At 44.8% G+C, this 19188-nt stretch overlaps 1 protein-coding gene across 4 annotated transcripts in view; it reads left to right on the top strand.

Annotated features, from left to right (window-relative positions):
• The window catches only part of grid1b (glutamate receptor, ionotropic, delta 1b), a 584637-nt gene that overhangs the window by 391841 nt on the left and 173608 nt on the right, over positions 1-19188 (top strand). For all 4 annotated transcript variants that reach the window (XM_084936979.1, XM_084936978.1, XM_084936981.1 and 1 more), the window contains one exon: positions 5615-5820. In XM_084936979.1, the coding sequence (XP_084793105.1) occupies positions 5615-5820 (206 nt within the window). The remainder of the gene's footprint in view (positions 1-5614; positions 5821-19188) is intronic.

Below are 19188 nucleotides of genomic sequence, written 5' to 3'. Positions count from 1 at the left end.
TGTGACCAGCTACCTGTGAATTTCATCACACCCAGGTCAGCGTTGTTGACATTCCATTTTATATACAGTATATATCTCCAAATCACAAGACGAGATGGCTTGAAAGTAACAGTTTAGCTACTGCTGAGGCACATGGTCCATTTTTAGAGATAGGGATGAGGAAATAAATTAGACAGCAGCTCAAAAACAGCTGATAAAATCTTGCTTTTAAAGTAAATACATTGCAGCATCTCTTCCATATCCTGTTCATCTGCAAACACACATATTTACCTTCTTCACTGATGGGACAGAAAACTTTCAGAGTTTGTTTAAACATGTTTCTTTAGCACAGGCTCCTGTAATGTCATACAGCACATGTCTGACAAGCTTCATCATTAGATTCCACTCATATTCAGGTATTCAGGACATATGCTGGTCTATCCTTCAAGCTCGGGTCCTCCACCAGAGGCCTGGGAGTTTGAGGGTCCTGCGCAGTATCGTAGCTGTTCCTAGGACTGCGCTCTTCTGGACAGAGATCTTGGATGTTGTTCCTGGGATCTGCTGGAGCCACTCGCCTAGTGCTTGTTCATAGCAGGGAAGCTGTTTAATGTGTTCCTTGATCATCAGCAGGTAGTAATGTATTCCTGGGAGAGAAGAGCAGGTAACATAGACGGGTATGGCACTCTCCCAGAAATCTTTATTGTGAAAAATCCTCAGTGTGGATAAATGCCAACTTTTCCTGCAGTGTTTCCTGACAGCAGGCGAGATGAGCTTCATTCTAGTTCGTGTTATCTCCTTTATCCCGTAAACTCTGGGGCTTGGACGCTGTAATTTGTCTCTGTTAGTTTAATAATACTTTCAGCATATTGGCTCAGGGTGATTTATTTCATCTACTCATTTAAATTAGAACTTTTAGCTCAGGACCAAATGATGCATGCACGCGAACCTGCTGCCGTATGAGAGCTTTTCAAAGAGGTTTTTAATCTAGATTAAAAATTCAGGCAGATCCAACCATTGTGCCCTTGTACCCTTACAGTTTGGGCATCCAAATCATGGATGATTTATATCACCAATGGCTGTTGTCCAAACGATAATGTAATGCTTCTGTTTCTCTTTTTTTTTAAAGCTTGTTTTTTGGCCTTCTGCCTTTATTGAATAGATGCAATAGAGATATGAAACTTGGGGAACGGAGCAAGTGAATGACAAGCAGCAAACGTCAAGCCAGCCAGGAGGTGAACCAGGGACTCGCCATTGGCCAGAAGCTTGGCTGCTGGTTTGTGCAATCGTTAACTTTTAAAATGTTTTCTCCTCTTGCTTTCCCTCTTTCCACACAGCCATTGGTTTCTGTTACAGAGAAACTGCCACAGATCAATAATCCATCACAGTGAACATAACATGGATTGTTATTTGGGCCAGCAAGGTAGTGTGAGACCTTATAGCTGCAACTGCAAAGAGCCAAAGAAATAACCCGACTTTGACAACAGGAAAAGCAGGCATGAAACTGTGTGTGATGGATGAAAGGAGTCGGGCGGCATATTTTGGACCTTGTGGGGAAGAAATTGTAGGCAGGGCTAGGGAAGAGAGTGAGGACAAAACCCAGAAAAAGCTTACAAAACCGTGCATTCTGGGAAATGTAGGGCACTTGGGCAAAAACTCCCCAAGTGTGCTGAAATCTGCCAAATATAGGCAGCAAAATGCATGACTTTCACTTTCCTTTAATTGTCTTATATTATTGCTATATGACTACTGTTGTCTGCACAGCTGAACTAGGTAACTGTGGGGTATTTGCACAGCGCCCGAGAGACGGCCCACATATTTCCACACGGTGTGAATCTTAATTGAATCTGAAGTGCTTTCTGTGACTGGTGGTCAACCTGGCAATTTGAAGTGGCTGCAGAGGAGAGGCCGGTGTGACGGTGACGGGGCAGAGATAAGTGCTGGCATTCTTGCGGAGAGAGGAGTATGTTCCCCACAGTGCCTTGCTCAAAGTGGCTGTGGAGAAATTGAACTGTGGCTGGTGAGGCGCTCGCTAAATTGCTTTCGAGTCCCTCCACTTGTGTTGTTCCAGTGCTTGAGCTCAAGAAAATGAGGGCTTTTTCTTTTTTTCTTTTCCTCCAGCAGATTTCTGAAGAGGTCTGATGACAGACACTCTGAGAGCAGGATGGCTGAAAATATAGTGGAGCAGCAGAAGAAAGTGGTTACCATATAGTTGCAAACTGCAGTATAAAGATGTGTTATTGAATATTTCTTCTGTGAGAAAGTGATGAGCTTCAGATAATGTACAACAATAATGTGCACGGTTGGTATGATTCAACATAAAAATGATAAATGATACATGAATACTCATAATATCATTAATCATTGAAAAAGACATTAGAAAGTTTGCACCTGCCCTACACTTAAAGCTGTGTTGAGCAAACTTTGACCACTAGGGGGCAGAATATGTGTAAATAAAGCAACATAGCCAAATATCCTGAACTCTTATGGTTTATTTTTTGATAGTGGTGAGGAGAGCATGATTTTATTATAATAATGAGTTTTCAGCTAAAACAGCAGCACCTGATGCCTTTTAAACAGACCGCCTCCAGCCTATGTGCAGTCAAACCATAATAAAGATGCACGTGAAGCTGTAATAGTGTATGTCAATCACCTTAAGTAGATATAATTGAGGTAATTATAGCTTGCTTAAGAAAAAGCTGCTCAATATGTAGCTTAGTTTGTTGTTTTCAGGGGTTTTTTTTTTTTCATATTTTCTAGAAGAACAGTAGAAAGATTGACAGTTTCACAAATAACGCGCAGAGCTGTTTTTAGTACGTGTCTGCTACTACTAACGTTTCTGTAATTAGTGGGAAACTACCTCAGGGCTCTGATTTTTGACATACTATATTACAGCTAAGTGACAGGTCCACTGCAGTGATTGGCAGGTGATGAGAAAGTGTGGCTGGCTGACAGATGAGTGGATAGACAGAAAATGTAATAGAGAATAAGAGCAGTGGTGGTGAATGTGGGGGAAAAAAAGCCCTGCAAAGGTAGGGAAGATGAGATGTAACAGCTGGACTCCAGGAGTGGAGAGTGGCGGTCAGAGTCATTCAGGGTTCGGTACAAGCCAGCTGTCAGTGCTAATAGACAGAAAAAGATGGAGGGAGGGGAAAGGAGAGGAGGGAAAATAGGAAGAGATGTTCAGGCCAAACAACCTGTCACTAGCTATAACGGAGCATAACGCAACACAGCTGCCTTGTCTGAATGTCAGAAAGAGAAACTTCCCTGGCAGTTTGGAGAAGAGTCTGCAAAACGATATTCTCAAATGGATAGATGCTATCTGGTTCAGTGGCAGGGCTGGGCCCAGAATAGCAATGATGCTCTTAGTCAGATCTGCTGAGAACAAGTTAGCTCCGACATGTCCTTCACGTCAGCATCACAGCTCCCTCCTTTTTTCTCTGATAGTCTGTTTTTGCTCACTTTGGTCATGAATAAATGTCCAAAGGATGTCCAAAAATCAGCAAAGATGAAATAAAGTTTGGAGACTTTTGAATCTCTGAGCTTTGAACAATCGTTGACAACAGGGTGTTAGCTTCTTGCACTTCTGATGAGCAGATATCTGCATATGAAGCTTTCTGGGATAGCATTGACCAGTTTGAGCACAAGTGGCTTTCCTGCAGGTTCACACAGCATGAAGAGAGACTGTGCATCACTATCTGTGGACACTTTAGCTTTGGTTAGCTTCAATGACCAGTTGAAGGAAACGATTTCCCCTCTGATGTCGAAGCTGCGTTTAGCTAAATGATGTTTAATGAAGATGACTGTTAATTTGAAGTGGACAAATGTTTAAATCCTGCAGTTCTGACAGAGTCACTGGTTGTTTAAAGGTGCACACTTGTGTTCTTTGATGCTAGTGCTAATGATCTAATGATACACCAGCTGAGGTACTATTGGAGACCTGTAGCAACAGATCTAAAAGAGCAATAAAGTCGACAGTGGGAGGCGGTCGGAGTGTGGTGGCATAAATCACAGGATTGTTAACCTGGTGATTGCTGTTTACTAGGGGTGCAACAATACTCATATCGATATTGAACCATTTGATACAGTGCTTTCGGTTCCGTACGCATATGTATCGAACAATACATATTTTTTAATTTATTTTATCAACTTTTCTTCTGACGATGCTGTCTGTGTTGAGAGCTCAGTGGATCTGCGTTCGACTACTCCGCCTAGGCTGCACTGCCGAGCGCAAATCCACTGAGCACAGCGCAAGCTAGCAAGACAGAAGCTAAGCTCGTTGCAACATGGCAAATTGAACCTCCCCCACCCTCATTCAGATCTGGCCTTTGTAACTATTTTGGTCTTCATGTGAAGTATGACCCTGAAGGTAAGCGCGTCATGGACTAAAGTAAAACAGTATGTCTACATGGGTGGGAGCTAGTGCGTTAGCGCAGTTAGCTCGTTAACGTGTTGGCCGTCCAGCCCCACGCACTGGGTGATCCGCGGTAGCTCGTTAACGGAGATTTGCCGTGTTGATAGCATTTGCCTGATATGTTTAATATGCTGCTGAGAATATAGCCCAGAAGAAGCGTATAGTATAGCTTTTATTTTGGAAAGAGCCATTTCTCTGTAATAAACTCCCTTTTCCAAAGATGAGTGATTCCTCAATCAGATAGATTTATTTTTTATTACTTTGTTTCAGCAACATTAAATTTAAAAACTGTACTTTTGAGTTAAAATATATATTTATAATTTTAATAAATGACAAATTAAAAAAGCATGAACATTTTTTTGTATCGAAAAAATATCAAACTGTGACACCAAAGTATCGAACCGAACCGTGAATTTTGTGTATCGTTGCACCCCTACTGTTTCTTTGATTTCACTCTTTGTTTAGTGCAAGCTATTACTCAGGAGCTCAGGAAAAGGTCACTATTTGGATAAAAATGTGCCTGTTCATATTAATCCATTAACGCTGATATACCCCTGATACCTGTACAGTGGTTTAAAATGATGGCACAGCGTATGTGTATCTCCAAGACTCCTCTGTTTGCCATGCATCCTGACTCCTTCCCTACAACCTTCCTTCTGCATCATGATAGCGATCTTCTGAAAGCAGATGGAGTCATAGAGCTGTTTTGGATGTTTGAATAGACGGGTTCATGCTGTGATCTCCTCCCGGTCTGCTCATGGCTGAAGTCACGAGGTTTCAGTCTGTTTTTTTCTGTCAGTTCAGTGGAAGAAATGTTGATTTAGATAATTGTTCCCTTTTCGGTTCCTGCTGAAGTTTGAGCTACAAATACACCATCAGTGAGTCATGCATGTAAAAGAGATCTGAGAGCGTGCTGCTGGTATTCCCGCTGTGTGCTGTGCACTAATGGCCCTTCGTATCTTGTAGACTTTTGCTGTTGATGCATGTTTTTCACAAAGGCAGGACACGTGGGGTGGTTGATGGAACAGACGACAGATGCCACACAGGCGTCACTTTGACATGTAAAGACTGTATTGATCAGTTTGGGCTCAAGTGTCTGTCGCTGGCTGCTGATTGGCCACGATCGTTTCTTTACTTTGTATGAGACTGCAGTAATGTCTTTGCTGACCGTAGCACATCAGCAGTTGTGTGTATCTGACTCTGTGTTGTGTTTTCATCTTTCAGATATCCGCGGCCTGCAGGGTTTCCTCGACCAGACGTCCCGCCAGGGTGTCGACGTGGCGTTGCAGAGAGTGGACAGGAACATCAGTAAAATCTTCACCAACCTCTTCACCACCATGAGGACCGAGGAGCTCAATCGGTACAGAGACACACTGAGGAGAGCCATCCTGCTGCTCAGCCCACACGGAGCGCACACATTTATCCAGCAGGTCGGTCCAGCTCTGGTTTTTCTGGCGTGTTTACTGCAAAAAGTCGCCTAAAAATGCAATGAAGTGAGCAGATGAGTGCCATCAGTGTGTGAGTGTGTTGTGCTTAATGTATCTGAAGGAAGATAAATGGCTCCCTGTAACCACACGGCCCCTCTGAGGTCTTAGTAACCCGAACTTTATATTTAACCGTGTTTAACTTTAGATTATAGATTTTTCTGTGTCATTTTTTTCCCTCCTGATTTCAAGACTTCAGTTTTTGAAATCTGCTCATATCTTCTGACAGAAGAGGGTTTAACAAACACCTGCAGATTCACAACCCTGCACGTAGAGTCTGCAGGTTTTAACCCTTTAAGACCTACCATAGAACCAAGTCCGCCAGAGCTTATATTATATTTTTACATGCTGTGGAGCCATTTTTGGGAGCATTTCAAGTTGCTATACATCAATACAACCATTACAGCCCAGATTTTAATAATATGTCTGCATTAAGTGCATAGTAATTACATAAATTGCAAAAAAGATCAATAAACTACAAAAAAATTGAAAATTGTTTTTGTTTTTTTAACATATATTTCTAGTTAGAGAAATTTAAGAGGCTTATCCCTCAAAACTGTAAATACAAAAAAGTTGCACAAAATAGTTTCCCACCACAGGAAATTTATTTTGAGTGTCTTCATAGTTTTATTTTTGAAATACACCAATTTTTATACATTGCAGGAAAAACGAAAATAAATATTATAATGCAAATTTGCAAAAAAACAGCATATGCATCAAAATAAACTATTTCCAGCAGTGCAATATGAGTCCTAAGCATCCAAGAAACGACACAGAAAGTCATAAAGTCAAACAGTATAAGCTCATGAGGCCTTGATGGTAAAAACTACATTTCCGCGAAAATGACGTCACTTCCGGTTTCGGGCAGGTCATGTGGACATGCGATAGTTCGCGCTGATGGATGTAGGAAGTGTTACGAACAGCTGATCGGATCGGCAAAGCGTGTTTCTGGAATATTATGTTTTTGTTGCTGCAAGTGCTTTTTATGCAGTTTTTGCAAAGCTGTATGTGGAAGGAAACTGTGACCGAGGACAAGCTGATGGCATAAGATGTAAGTACAACTCCTCCGGTTTCATATGCAAAAAAAATTATTGCGCTAGCTCACGTGGTTGCAGAGCTACCGGGATTTAAAAATAGTTACACAAAACGGAGTGTGCCCGCTCCGACCGGCTTTAAAGGGTTAAAATACATCAAGCTAGTTTGTCACATAAGAACTGCCTAACAATCCAAATCCAGGCCTGATCTCATCTTCTTGTTTTCACTCTCTTCTGAGCTCCCAGTCAGACACCGGGCAGCTGACCCGTTGGCAATCTGACCCTGAGGGGGGAATTCAGTGAATTCCAATCTCCAGGTCTTGCAAGCCAATCACATGACCACTTCAAGACAAAGCAACAAGGTGACATATACCAGTTTATAAACTGTTGATAGGCCAGTAAAACCAGAGTCAGGATAAATAATATATACGCGTGTTTGTTCCTCAATAGTTTCCTCACGTTTACTGTCCAAGGACAGCGCAGAGAGGCCTCTCTGCTTATGAGCACAACAAACAAACAAACAAACAAACAGGAAGTTTTATAAGTGACGGCGAGAGAGAGTTTTGAGATGTGAGAGATTTGTGACGTTTAGCGTGTTTGGAGTGTGTAGTTAATGTGTTGTCTTGTGTAGTTAGTGTGCAGTGTTGTGGATAGTTTTGTGTTGTGTGTCAGAACAATGAGGCGACTGCTGAATGTTACAGGTGTTACCAAAAAGCCACCAAAGGCAGATTACAGTGTAAACACTGTCTCCAGGTAGAAACAGGAGTGACACACCTGCTGCTGTCAGACCTGCAGGTATCAGGCTGTGATGTTCTCCTTTACAGTGGACAGAAATATTTGGAGTGGCACAAATAATTTGTGGCCTCTTATTGAAGAACAGCTGATTGTTCTGTAAATAGTTTGAAATGGTTAGTTAAAAAATCAAGGTCAAAGGTAAATGGATGCAAATAAGTTTGTTTTGTTGTTACAGTAAAAATATCACTTTTTCTACTCGGATTTTATGTTGTTTGTCTGATTTTAGATCAGTTGTGTTAATACAGTTTGTCAAAATGAAAACATGACTGTAAATTCAGACACGTGAGGTTGTGCTGATGATACCAAACAAGACAAAGGAAATCGTTTTTAAAGGTGAAATGTGGAGGAAACATCAAAGTGGTTAAAAATGGCCGATTATACCCTGGACCCCAGAGGGTTCAACGTTTTTTTAAAGTAACGCAATAGTTACTATTCAAGTAATTAATTACTTTTAGAATGTTGTAACTCAGTTACTAACTCAGTTACTTTTTTGAAGAAGTAACTAGTAACTATAATTAATTACTTTTTCAAAGTAACTTGCCCAACACTGGTTATAACCCCGATGACTGGGATCTTTGACTCATCATTTCCTCATTAACCCTGAAGCTTCCCTCAGCCAACTGAAGTATTTAATGGCTGAATCGAACCAGCAAGTTAAAGCAAAAATAAAAAACAACAAGTGCATAAAGTGTCGGGCAGAGATTTGTGCTTCTGCTGCGGAAACAAGTCCGGCCACTGATTGCTCATCGTGTTCAACATTGTAGGCAAACACCATGCAGGAGGAATCCTACTAATCTTAAGCCCAGGAGAGAGGGCTTCTGAGTGCATGTCTGCAACAAGTGAGCGAGTGCACAGGGGGCAAAAATATTTGTTGAAGAAATGAGTGAGTGCATGCAGGAAACAGCTGAGCTGGTGAAAAACACGGAGCACGTGTGCAAAGAAAGCTCGTCTACAAAGTGGAAAAAACCCAGAAGAGCAGAGTGTGACGCAAACACCCGAGCGTAGCTGAGCAGCGAGCCGAGGGAGCGCGTGGCGGGAAAATAGAGTCTGCAGATGGATCAAAAAATAATGAGTGGCAGTAACGAAGGAGCGCGTGCAGAGGTGGAGCGCGTGGACGTGAAAAATGTGTGCGTGTGTTTTCTGTTTGTCCAACCTGCACGTCCACGCCCACCGCCGCGATCACTGATCATTTGTAAGCCTGTGTGTGCCCAGGTGTGAGCGGCCACCTGGAGTGACAGATGGAGGCTTCTGACACACACACACACACACACACACACACACACACACACACACACACACAAAGCTGACTTTGTATATTTATTTGTGTCCTGTCTCATGTTTCACAGCGACTTTTGTCCGTGGATCAAACAGCCGTATGTATAATTTGAATTATTTACTGAAGCGTGACTCTGTGTGTGTGTGTGTGTGTGTGTGTGTGTGTGTCTGTGTGTGTGTGGGGGGGCACGTTACAAACAGCAGCTCAGGCTCTTTACCACAAAGTTTGAATCTGTGGAACAACTCGACACTTCAACCTTCTTAACGCGCACACACGTCAGCAGGGTTTATAAAGAAGGAAATGAAGATGAGCTCCTTTCAGCCGCAGCAGGAAGCTCTGTCAGATGAACGTCACCCGGCGGACCCTCCTGGGATCGAACCAGGAATATCGTGCCTGTGAGGTGAACGTGTAAGCCGCTACACTTAAACTATAACAACAATAACTCGGGAGGATGATGAAGCACAGAGCAGTGTAGACGTGCGACTTAATAAAAGGAAGCATCAAAGCGAGGAGACGTCGAGTTATCAGCAGATCTCCTCCATAGATGTAAAAAGTTAAAGCTGCTCCAACGTGTTTATTCTGGACCCTTCGGACGGGAAGCAGAGCCGCTTGAAGCATCCCCACCTGCAGAGCAGCGGCTAACGGATTTCTGGAACGTTTGACATGCATTAGCATCATTTTGTGCAGGAAGTCTGCAGATATGAGGCATGATATCTGTGTGCTGACTGCAGCTTTAAAGTTTTCATCTCTGTGTGGAGACAATAAAGCGTGTTAACATGATCATGTAAAGGAAGAAAAGTATGTAACACTTTTCAGTGATCCTCTTTCTAAAAAATCCAACGTTTGTGTGCAGAATAAAGACGAGCGAGAGAAAAGTAAAGATAAGAAAATGAAAATGAGGGAGCAGGATGCACAGAGGACGAGAGAGAAATGAAGGAGAAGCAACAAAGAAGGTCAAGAATGAAGATACAAGTCAAGGATGACAAACACGAGGAAAGAAGGACAACGGGGGTGTGTGTGTGTGTGTGTGTGTGTGAGCACTTTACTGTATGATTTATTTAGCTTCTCTGTGGCAGTGTGTGTGACTCAGTCTTCAGGACCTCTGACCTCATAGATGTGAGCAGCTCTGCCTCCCAGGAGTGTGTGTGTGTTTGTGTGTGTGTGTTTGTGTGTGTCTGAGCACATGACACAGCACCAAAAACCTGCAGCTGATCAAACAACAAAAGCTCTGATGACAGACACAGAGTTTGATCTTAAGGCTTGTTCATGATCAGAAATGAAACTGTATTTTTGTGATGTTCTGCCTTTGATCCAGTCAATATTTATCCAGGGCGAGTGATCATAATTCATGTGTGATTGTTGGCCACACGCACAAAGGAAACCAGTCCGGTGAGAGCTGTTACTTGGCAGCGAGAGATGCACCGTGCAGAGCGGCGACGGGGAACCAGCACGCGCTGCAGGATGACAGCTGCTCCGTGATGCGTGCGCTCGGAGCACCGGCTCTAATCTTTGGTGTTTAACATCTGAGCTTCATAATCAAGCTTACTGTAAGTGTCAGTCGTTACAGTGATCACAGGGTGATACGAGGCTACGTCATAAAATCCCCAGTTTGCCTCTGTAGTCAGTTGCTGCTCTGGGTTATTCTGTACACACTGACCTGTGAGTGTGGAGACAGACGGAGAGGGAGGACGGCCACAGCTGGAAGCGTCTTATCTGAGAGCTAACAATGAGTAGGTGTGTTATAAATGTCCCGAGCTGTCAGTCAGCGGCTCGGCCCTCTTTATCTGCACAATGAAACAGTCAGACTTTCCTCCGCCCGCTCGCAGCACGCTGATAACAAAGCTAAGAACGTGCGGCCCTGTCGGCGCTCTGAGGCCGAGGCATTGTCAGGGAGAAACACGGCACTCTGGGAATTCAGAGAGCGCAAAGATGGAGGGAGAAGCAGCTGCTCCTTTTTAAAATATCTCACCTGCACAGTGCGTGTTTCTGCTTCTTTTTACTTTTATGCCGCAAATAGTTCAAAGAGACTCGTTTCACCTCTACGTGCTTCAGCTTCATCAAACCCTCGGACGTGCACAAACACTGAGGTGGAGGAAAAAACGTAGCTACTATTCTACGCAGAGCGATTTGTTGCTTCAACTCAGAAAAATATCACTTAAAGATAAACTGAGATTATTATTAGTTCACATTATTATAGCAGCAAAGTGAAAAAGGAAGAAAATAAAGAGAATGAAATGTAACCTAAGAGAAAAACACCGAACAACTACAGAGAAACACTTAAAATGTAAATACAGTAAATACACACACTAAACATACACACATGCTGCTGCTCTGTGTGTGTGTGTGTGTGTGCGCTTACACACTTCTCTCAGGTGTGTTTAACTAATAGTGTTAATGTCCATGGTTGACAGCATGTGTCTGTAAAAGAGTGGGAGGCTTGGGCTCAGAAACACAAATGGCTTCTGTGTGTGTGTCTCTACGTGTGCGTGTGTGCACACGTGTGTGTGTTTGGATGCTGAGACATTCATTAGCACCGCGACATGACGGCGTAGGAGGGTGAGACAGCTGAATGGAAGTTGCACTCTTCAGTAATGTCATGGAAACCTGTTAAAAGCTTTGCCAAGTTTTCTCACACACACACACACACACACACACACACACACACACACACACACACACACACAATTAAAAAAAACACTGTATCCATGAATCTTGCAGCCAGAGCTCGTTCCTTTCAGTTGCGTTTTTCCTGCCTGTTTACAGTCGGCGTGGGACAAACTCGGTCTCCTCTCAGCATCTTCTTGTAAATGTTGCTCTGAGCTCAGAGACCTGAGAGCTGCAGCACACACAAGTGAAAGAAGTGAGCTAGTCTCTGCTAAATGTGACTGGTGATCACATTACGAGTAAACCTCAGGATGTGGAAGGGCGGAGGATTCCAGTTTGGTCATGAAGCGCTGACCTCCAGCACGCTGTGAGGCGTCTGCAGCCACGTGTGAAGTGGCGTAGATCAAGATTAGCACCTCCGAGTCTGAGAAGGGTTTTAGTACCCACTCCAGGTCGGGCCTGAGTTGCTCCTCTGATTGGAGGAGTTAAAGTATGGGGTGACGGAGCGATCGGTGCAGCATCAGCAGTGCTGTGGATGCTGGTGAAGAGACAGCTGAGTGTGAAACGGCCTGTTTGCATCTCTGCCTTCACCTGTGGTGATGATACGATGGCACGTCCTCCAGAGGGTGCCCCCGCTCTGCTGTAAAGAGGGTGGAGGCTTTGGGGAAATCTGGGAAAGTGGACGGAGCAAGTTTAAGGTCATTTTCAGGATTTCAGGTCTGCATACCCTAATCTAAATCTACTAGCAGAGCACTTATGAGGCATGTGAATGCATGTAACAGACTTCATTTCAAAGGTGCCATCACCTGATTTTTTTATCATGTGGCCCAGACCCTCACCCACCCTGGAGCTCAGGGTTTGCTCACCTTGTAGATGTTAAGAGGTAAAAGTCGGCATTATAACACCTGACGTGTTCGTACCTAATGAGTCCGTGGCTTTAATGACAGTGAGCCTCTCTCTGTAACTGTGGTTCATTTGCTTATAGAACAGTTAACATGACCTTGTGTCGTTATCGGATACAGGTTCGCCTCTCCTTTGAACAAACACTGTTAATTATCTGCACGTTAGATTCACCGCTGAGGGTCACCTGTGGATTCGTCCTCCGCTACACTGAACGTGGAGTTTCGTTCCAGCCTGTGCTGTTTGATTCTACCTGCAGCTTCGTGCACAGGTTTGTGGGTGCAGCGTGGTGAGCAGGGGATTGATTTGTTAGATGTTTGGCGGTGGGGGGGAAAGAGAAAAGAGAGTTTTTCCCTTAAGGTGGAAGTCTTGACTCGGTTGGTGTTAAAAATGTGGTGTAGCTGCTCAGTTCATCATCTGTAGGAAAAAGCTCTTTGAGCTCCTGCTTCTTCTGATTTGTGGCTTCTTACAAACACAAGGTGTGATCAAGAGGTGGGCGGAGCTTCTCCACCGTCTGTGTTACTCAGAAAGGAAACATTTAGAGATGCACCTGTGAGCGATTGGCTAAAATTTTAATCTTTGGTAATATTTAATATGAAAGCTTAATTTTCACAATGCAGCACAAACATGTAAAGAAAAAACAAACATTTTTTACCCCAACGTGATCTTCCACTTCCAAGATGTTTTATGCACTGTTAGGTGCATGTAGACTGTGAGGCTATGCTGTAGTTAAAGGTTTGGGGCTAAAATGTAATAAAAACTGTATGCAATCATTTCATAAACTCTGATTTATTGACAAGCAAACACTGAAAACATGTCCCTGCACATTCTTCTCCTCTACCAGCAAACACACGGTCAGCAGGAGAGTCGCTTTTAGTCAGCAGGTGCTCAACAGCCTGATTCCCGAACCTGAGCCTGTCGCTTTCACTCCTCCTTCATTGAGTCTGACTGCCTTCATCACCAATGTTTGAAAATTATGCAAACGTGTACCACAGGTCTGCTGCACATGCTGCAAATCCAGTTTACGGGAACGCACTTCAGTCGGGATCGCTCTGATCAAACAAAACGCTGTTATTCCCGTCATCACATGATTCTCTGCGTACACCTCTGACATCACAGGGACGCCTATGCCTCTTTTCCCAGCTCGACTCGACTCGAGCTGACTGGAAATCTAGAAGTTTTTTAATACCTGCTTGGTCAGGGATGGATCTGAGACGAGTCAGTTGATCTGTAAGGTCGACAGATCGCATGCCACCGATTGGCCAGTCAGTAGCTTCACGCGATGAGTCATGAGAGCGTTCACAAAAACTAAAACCGCCATTCTTTGAAACCTGTAAGCGGGGGAAACACAAACCAACACAGCGGCTCAGCCGTAGGTCGAGCAGCCTCAACATCGTCATCCAGATCATGTCACGTTGCTATAGCAACCCCATGCACACTGGGATGGTACTCAGTTGCGATGGAAAACAATAAAAACCAAGTTGAGTTGAGTCAAGCGAAGCAGGCACCATTGGGGAAAAGATGGAGCCATCAGTGACGTCATACAGACAATAATTCAGCCCGAGGATGAAGCTGGATGGTGGTGGGTTGCCAAGCGGCTTGCAGGAGGCACCTTGCACGACTGCTGACTTCACTCTCAGCAGAACGGTGTTGATGAAAACTTTGGCGGAGCAGAAACGTCTTGAAGCACGTGTCAGGTGGCGCCGGCGCTGCTCCGTAAATCCTAATATCTGTCATTTCTTTTTGTTATAACAATGATGGCGGCATCACGAGGACGCTGCGCTGGCTTTCATTAGCGCCTCCATAATTCTCCGTCAGCTGTGAGTAGACTGTGCGAATCATTACACAGTGTGTGAGTCCACACACACACACACACACACACACACACACACACAGAGGTGCGCACACTGCGAGCTGCCATGTGTGCCGGCGTTTCGCTGTGGCATCAGTCCCTGACTCTGCTCTGTCTGCCTCCTCTCTTCCTGTTATTTACCTCCAGGCCTTTCTGACCTTTCCTTTAGCTTTTCCTTCCTTCCTTCCTTCCTTTCTTCCTCTCGTTCCTGTTTCAGTTATTTTCCTTCCTCTCCAACATTTCGGCTTCCTATTTATTCTTTGCACTCTTGCTTCGCGTCTCTTTATTATGTCCTTTTTGTCCTGTTGTGTCCTTTCTCCCTTCTTTCTTCTTTGTTCCTCTTGTTTTCATGTCCGTCTTCTCTCATCTTCTTTTTATCCTTTTTTCATTTATTTTTCCTTCCTCATCCCTCACTTCCTTCCTTTCTCATGCCCTTGTTTACATCCTTCTTCCATTGCATCCTCCTCGCCCTCTTGCCTTCCTCCCTGTTCCTTTGAATTCACCTTGTTTCTCACTATAATATTTTATTTCTCCTCCTCTTCTCTCTGACTTTTATCTGATGGTGAAGAGTATGAGACAGAGAGGATAAATCACCAGAGGAGTGAAGTTTAGATTGGGAGGTGGGACGAAGCTCTCGGTCGCCAGAGGAGACACGCTGACTGACGGGATCCTATCACGCTGCTGAGCAATGATGGGTGACGACAACTACTCTGTGTGTGTGTGTGTGTGTGTGTGTGTGTGTGTGTGTGTTACATGTCCTCGGGGCAATAAACCCTCCTACAGCAAATAGAAAATGACCTCAGTAAACACAAACAGCCATTTTCTCCTCACAGACTTTCACACTGTTGTTTGTTCTCCTCGTTAAAGCGACGCTGTGAGGTTTTTTTTCTGATGGTGGAGAAAGAAATCTGTGCAAAGCTTTATATTAAACACTAAAAGTAAAGAAAAGATGCTTTACTATTAATTCCATTAGTAGATTTTTAAGCTTCTCATCTTTGCACAAACTATTCTTCATCTTCCAGGCAGCCTGACAGATGGTTTCTTCCATGATTTCTCAGACCTCAACGCTCTCCTCACGTCTGAGGAGTCTGAGCTCTGTCCATGGAGGATCAATTATGGAGATGTGATTTGGTTTGACCGCATGTACTCACCTGTGTAGATTCAGGGTCACTCAGACTTTAAACTCTGATCATCACACAAAGACTGAGTCACGGTTTTGAGGTCTGTAATGCCGTTATGGGTTTTTGGATTTCAAGTGAAGTGGCTTTACTGTCATTTTAACCAGATACAGCGATCCAGCACACGGTGAAGCGCGACTACGTTCATCCAAGACCACGGTGCTACTTATGGCACGTAACAGGCAATCGACACAGTAACAGGACAGAACGGTGCAGACACACAGTGCAGACACACAGTGCAGTAGAAAAGTGCAACAATGACAGTGGGTTGTGCAAAAAACTGAGAATTGTGCAAAAAGTAGCATAGTAGTATTAGTTATTTCCTGTTTTCAAAGGAGCTTGCAAGGAAAGCGTCTGGACTTCTTTAACTTAAGTTTAAGTCCAGACGCTTTTCTTTGCAAGCTCCTTTGACTACGATGACCTGGATGACTGAGATTCTTTAAGTTACTTGAAGACGTTTCACCTCTCATCCGAGAAGCTTCTTCAGTTCTAAGGTCAAATGGTGGAGAGTCCCAGATATAAACCTAGTGGGAGTTTCCCCCCACAGAGGGACAAAAGGACCCCCTGATGATCCTCTAATCGCCTGAGCCAAGGTGTGAAACTGGGTGTGGGTCCCAATCAGCCAGAGTTTCGGGTGTGTTCATTGTGAAACCTGGCCCCACCTTATCATGCGAATTCCTGAGGTCAGATGGCCCAGGATGTGAGTGGGCGTTAAGGCGTCTGGGAAGGGATCTCAAAACTGGATTATAGATGGCAGAGAGTTGGTGTCGTAAACCCCCGCCTCTGTTCAAAGATGGTCGCTCACAGTGGACATAGATGGCTTCTTTCACTCTTCTTTCAAACCATCTGTCCTCTCTGTCCAAAATGTGAACATTGGCATCCTCGAAAGAGTGACCTTTATCCTTAAGATGCAGATGGACTGCTGAGTCTTGTCCTGTGGAGGTGGCTCTTCTGTGTTGTGCCATGTGCTTGTGAAGTGGCTGTTTGGTCTCTCCAATGTAGAGGTCTGGGCATTCCTCGCTGCACTGTACAGCATACACCACATTGTTAAGTCTGTGTTTTGGCGTTTTGTCTTTCGGGTGAACCAGTTTTTGTCTGAGCGTGTTGCTGGGTCTGAAATGCACCGGGATGTCATGCTTGGAGAAAACTCTCCTAAGTTTTTCTGATACACCGGCTACATAGGGGATGACAATGTTGTTGCGTCTGTCCTTCTTATCCTCCTCTTGCAAGCTCCTTTGACTACGATGACCTGGATGACTGAGAACCTTCACAGACCTATTTCCTGTTTTATTTTGGCGGGCTCTTGCTCTCATGTTGCGTCCCATGGCTCTGTTACTGGCACTGACAGTTCATTCGTTTTTGTGGTTTTTGAGTTCCTTGGCGATGGAGTCTGTGAGGCAGTCGTGTTGCCTTTGTTGGTGTTTGGACCTCCCCCGTGGTGATGACGGCGTGTCGCTGAACCACACTGCTGTTGCTCAGCGTTGATGCTCAGCGTGCTACACAGCCCCGCCCTTTTGTTGCAAAGTTTGAACTCAAACTTTTCCAGCTGAGGAGCATTTCTAACCTTTTATTGTGATGATTAGAAGCTTGGCCGTCTCCTCCTCTCCCGCCGAGACATTTTGCTTTGCCTCGTGAGCAACAGGTCGGTCTTAATTGACTTGCCTCCTGAAACAAAAGTTAAAAGGTTGAACAGAAAGAAACCTTTGCGCAGTCAATGAGGCTCTTTCAGCGTTACTTTGACCTTTTGAGTTTCAGAGTTTGGTGTCTGAGGAGAGTCGGTACAGTTTCTGAGAGGCGAGTCTGTCCTCAGCACGACTCGGATGCAAACGGCAGCCCAGCTGTTAGGCTTGTAAATTCTTGGATTAGAGAGCTTTTAAAGACAAGGTTGCTAGTTCCACTTTCCGAGCGTGTTTCTTAATCATCGTTAATCGCCCTCAGATTTGTTTCCCCGTCAAGATAGTCCTCGTGGGACACGAGAGAAGGACGGCATCGCTAATGAAGGGCAGGAAAGAAGACGAGAGGAGAATTCAAGAAAAGGAGAAACCCTCTCAGCCTCCATAGGAAGCAGGGAGCAAGGAAACAAGGAGAAAAACCTCTGACACACACACACACACACACACACACTGTGTGTAACTTCAATGGAACAAGAAGAGAGAAAAGGAGACAAAGGAAAAAATCCGAGTTTGATGTGAATCTGAGCGAGGAGGAAACTTCAGGAATAATCAGGAACGTCTGCCTCAGCGCGGGACTAAAGAAGAGTCCTGTTAAAGCTCCGTGTTTAGAATGATTCAAACATCCATCGTGGAAATGAAGTCAAACTTTGTCCCCATAATGAACTCCCACTGAGTGATGGATGAGTGTCAGCGTTGAACCTGTCTCAGGTTTCAGTCACGTTTGGTCCTTAAATCTGCCGATGAGGCGTCACGCGCCCGCTCGTCTCCTGTTTGTCGTTTTTAATCCATCTTACGAAGCTGTAAAGGCCGACACTGGAAATACATCGGCAATGAAATCTGTGACTCAGTCATCTGGACCCAGGCTAGGGCTTCTCCGTCCATGTGGGCCGGGGGTGAAAGTTCACCCTCTAATCATGAAAACAGCAGCGCCACACAAATATTCTGTAATAACGGGCAGCCATCGCAACTCGAAGACGTGCTCGCCAAGAACAAATGAGTCAGTCTAATAACGGTCTTTACAGCAGTATTTGTGTTCAGGCTCGTGTTCTCCGAGGTTGGACTTTCCCCCTCGAGCCTCAGTTGTTGTTGTTTGGCCCCATCACCTCGTGTTCCTGGCAGCTCTTACTTCCGGAGCCCCCCGATAACAAGAAGCTCTTCTTTGCTGCGAACCTGACGCGCTGCCGTTGTGACGTCACATTACTGTGACTTACTCGTCCTTCTGTGCGTGTTGTAGCGGTGCAGGTGATGCGGCGAGGCCGTCGACACAGAGCCACAAAGCCACAGAACATGTCTGTGTGACGTGGTTTTCGTCCCCGATGGGAGGATCAGGCTGAAGGCCGATGTTCTTCCAGTCCTGCTTCTCTTCATCGCTCTGCCTGTTTTTGCTGCTGCTGCTGGTGATGAGGAGAAACTCAAGTTACCTGTAGCATCAGCTCCTCTATTTTTCCCCCTCACTGTGGTTTCAGTGGTTGCCATGGTTACGTGGCGAGCTGCGGCAGCGAGTTAAAATAGTTGAACCAGGGGGGAAAAAACAGTGGAGGAAACCTGTGGCTGTCTACGCCCCTCGCTGTCCGACCTACACCGACCCTGTCAGCAGCGGTCTGCGGACGCCGTCGCAGCGTCTACCGTCGGTGACATAACCGCAGGACATCACGTGCAGTGCAAAGAGCGCCTGCATGGGTGCGTAGGGAACTTTTAAAAAGGTCAAACGTGAAAGTGTTTGGTGCCTAAAGAATAAGATCAATAAAATCATGTGAAGAACACTTTCTTCATAATAGTCTCCAGCTGTTGGGATCATCTGGCGTCTAAAGTAAAGGAATTCTTTCAAGGCCTCTGACGCGGATAACCAGCAGGAAGTGGACTGACGTTCGGACACACAGTGGATAAATTTAACACGTGCACGCTCGTGTTAATGGGGTGTGATGGCACATCTGGTTACTGGCTCCGTGTTATGTTGTGGTTTTTTATGTGTTTTATTTAGAGAGGTGGCTTTCGTTGACAC

The sequence above is a fragment of the Perissodus microlepis genome, chromosome 8 (genome assembly GCF_051167445.1).
Source record: "Perissodus microlepis isolate ML-2025 ecotype Zambia chromosome 8, ASM5116744v1, whole genome shotgun sequence".
NCBI lineage: Eukaryota > Metazoa > Chordata > Actinopteri > Cichliformes > Cichlidae > Perissodus > Perissodus microlepis.
Note: the sequence above shows the minus strand (reverse complement) of the source record. Positions and strands in the feature narration are given on the sequence as shown.